Genomic DNA, 2,938 nt, shown 5'->3' on the forward strand with positions numbered 1-2,938 from the left:
CTCTCTCTCTCTCTCTCTCTCTCTCACTCACTCTCTCTCTCTCTCTCACTCTCTCTCTATGGTATATCCCCTAAACACACATATACACATCCAAAACTTGGCTGTACATCGGTAAATACAGAACTGAGAACCTTCTTCAGCCCCTTCCTCCATCTGCTACCTTACCAAAACTATGAAGCATGTAAAGCCCCTACCACAAACATTAGGTACCTCCTACCACACCATCCTGTTGTCACCTGAGCCCACATTTCTTCCTAATGTTGTCCCAGGAAAATATTTAATGTTGTCATTTTTGCAGAGTTATGAAATAATTTCTTGTACTGAGAGCTTATTGCTTGCCTGCTTCCCAAGCAGTTTCTTCTATTTTTGGTACTGGTGACATTGGAGCTACAAGTGTATGGCTTGCTCTACTTTACAGCAGCCCTAATACCATTTGACTATATTTTTGTGATATAATAAGTAATTTTGTCTGGTGATCATCATGTTAATTAGCACTTAGAGAGTTTTTGAAAATAGTTTTTTTTTCCAAGCACTGTATAACTATTCCCTGGTTTTGAGGACTTTCAGCTCAACTTCCCTTGCTTGCTGTTACAGTACCCAATGTTTGTGTATAAAACCAAAGCCACAGTATAGTAATATAATCTTATTACTCATGGGGATATTTTAGATTCTCCTTTGCTGAAATAAGTATTAGAAATAAAGACATGTTCTAAAATGGAACATCACTTTGCGGCTCATGTTCTGTTACGTGAAATGTCTATTTGCTGTTTAAATCAGGTCTGTGCTCTCCCAAATAAACCAAACTTCTTATGTTTTTTTCCCCAAAGTGGCATCAATAATGTTCTTGATGCAAGATCAATTGGAATGAAAATATTTGAAGACTATGCCAGTTCATGGCATTGGATTTTAATGTAAGTTTATGCACAAATATTCCTACCTCCTCCATTCAGGTCTCAGAGGGTACAACATTTGGAAAAATGAATCATTTTGTGTGGTTTTCTAAACTCCTACCCCTAAATTCAAAGGGTGACTGGAATCTCCTTTTTTTCAATATGTATATCATGGCACTTTTCATGTTTCTGTACACATAGTGAAAATATAGTCCAATATCCCATTGTATCATCCATTAAAAAACCCTACAGCTGGTTTAGATAGTTTTATTTCAGCAAAAATGATGAGGCTTCTTTGTATTACCCACTTGTATTGTTATTCCAAAACAAAACGTGTGTGTGTGTGTGTGTGTGTGTGTAAGCTGGTTATGTTTGCTAAGGGATATTTGAGAATTTAATTGCTCTGTCACTTATAACATCAGCAGGCAACAAATAGTTAAGACCATCGTAAATTGGAGACAACCAATGTATTTGGCCAGTTAAACCCACCCCCCACACACATTTTTAATAGCCTTAAATGTGTCCTGAAAGGAATGCTGTTTTTGCACTAGCAATCTCATAAATCCCAGAGAACAAATTCAGCACTACTAACCAGTGAAGACCTGGCCATGAACCTGCAAAGACTTAAGCACATGTGTTGCTTTTCACTAGTTAACACACAAGTCAAAGGGACTTCTCAGTGTGGGTAAAGCTGAACATCTGCATAAAGCTTTGCAAGACTAGTAGTTGTAAAATGCGCACATTCATTACATATTGATCAGCCTGAAATGCAAATCCATAGACAGACATGACTTTTCATAAATCAATAGTGAAATGCACTTGGGATAATAACATATATGAGATTAGTCTTAAGAAATAGCAGTTATTAACACTTTTTACAGTAAGTTGATACATCTATTGATAAGTTGTCAACTTTCCAAGGCAGCTTGCTCACAAACACATAGTGGTGCTTAATTCTGCTTCCAATTAAGTCAATGGAAAAAAACCTTGACTGACATTCAGCAGCAAAAAGGTTGTATTCATAATTCCTGTTAAAATAGATGCGAACAGGACAGTGTCCAGCATTGTCCACAGGGAGACTTGTTTGAAAAGGTTACTGGCCACTTTTGAACTAGCTGTGTGGTACTTCTCAACAAGAGGTCACAACCCCTCCCCCACCCCCATGGTGTGAGGTTACAAGTCTACAGAAATTCTATTGGAAAAGATGAGCTGATGCTGAAAATGAGCACAGGAATGGGAACACACACTTGGAAGCAAGATCATGTGCCAGGAAAGGATTAGGAACTTCTGAGCCAGAGAGAAAAATTATATACGGATATCAAAGTTTTAGATATTACCATTTTTAAAAAATACTCTATGCTTCCAAAACTGTTGGAAGAATTTTCCTTTTTATTCTGATTTCAGAGTAAATTGGTCAGTTTTCAGGCCAAATATATTTTCCAAGCCGGAGTGAAAGGGGTGATACTTCTGAGCTTAATAACAAACGCAGGTAGGTAGCAACTAGGCCCCTGCTTTTCCACAGTACTTGGAAAGATCTGCAGCTTTAAGTTCTCAGGCCCTTTTCAAGACAGCAGATCTGTGGAGGACAGCTCCTGAGCTGTAGGTCCTGCATGGGCTCCACTGCTGGCAACGAGACTTTGGCATCTGCCTGTAGCTAAGCAAATGTGTAAATGGCTCCTGAATCTCCCCAGCTCCCAAACAGTGCAGTGATCTTTGGGGACCAAATTCCTCTGAATTATGATCACATCAGTGAATGGAAGGAGTTACCCTGCTGTAGAGCTCAGAGGAAGAGATCAAGCTGGATAGTGAGGAGATGTAAGACTATCTCGTGAATGTTAGGGTGACGAAATCTTCCAAAAAAACTTGAGGTTTATTCTTGTTCTCAACTTGCTGTTCACCTGTAAGTAGGGACCTTCTGGATTTGCCATTCTGTGGATTCCACAAAATCCAGCGTTTCCCAAAAAATATTGGCAATGCCTGTGGAATCCACAAAATCTGTGGGGGAAAAAAAATTACCGGGGGGGGGGGAGGGCTGCCAGCAAGATGGC

The 2,938-nt window shown here is 39.3% G+C and overlaps 1 protein-coding gene across 1 annotated transcript in view; it reads left to right on the forward strand.

Annotated features, from left to right (window-relative positions):
* The window catches only part of SLC44A5 (solute carrier family 44 member 5), a gene marked incomplete at its 5' end in the record, with an annotated part of 54,351 nt that overhangs the window by 7,827 nt on the left and 43,586 nt on the right, over nt 1–2,938 (forward strand). The window contains one exon of the mRNA XM_019528284.1: nt 828–911. Within this exon, the coding sequence (XP_019383829.1) occupies nt 828–911 (84 nt within the window). The remainder of the gene's footprint in view (nt 1–827; nt 912–2,938) is intronic.

The sequence above is a fragment of the Gavialis gangeticus genome, unplaced genomic scaffold, assembly GCF_001723915.1.
Source record: "Gavialis gangeticus isolate Ggan-Ray unplaced genomic scaffold, GavGan_comp1, whole genome shotgun sequence".
NCBI classification, from domain to species: Eukaryota; Metazoa; Chordata; order Crocodylia; family Gavialidae; genus Gavialis; species Gavialis gangeticus.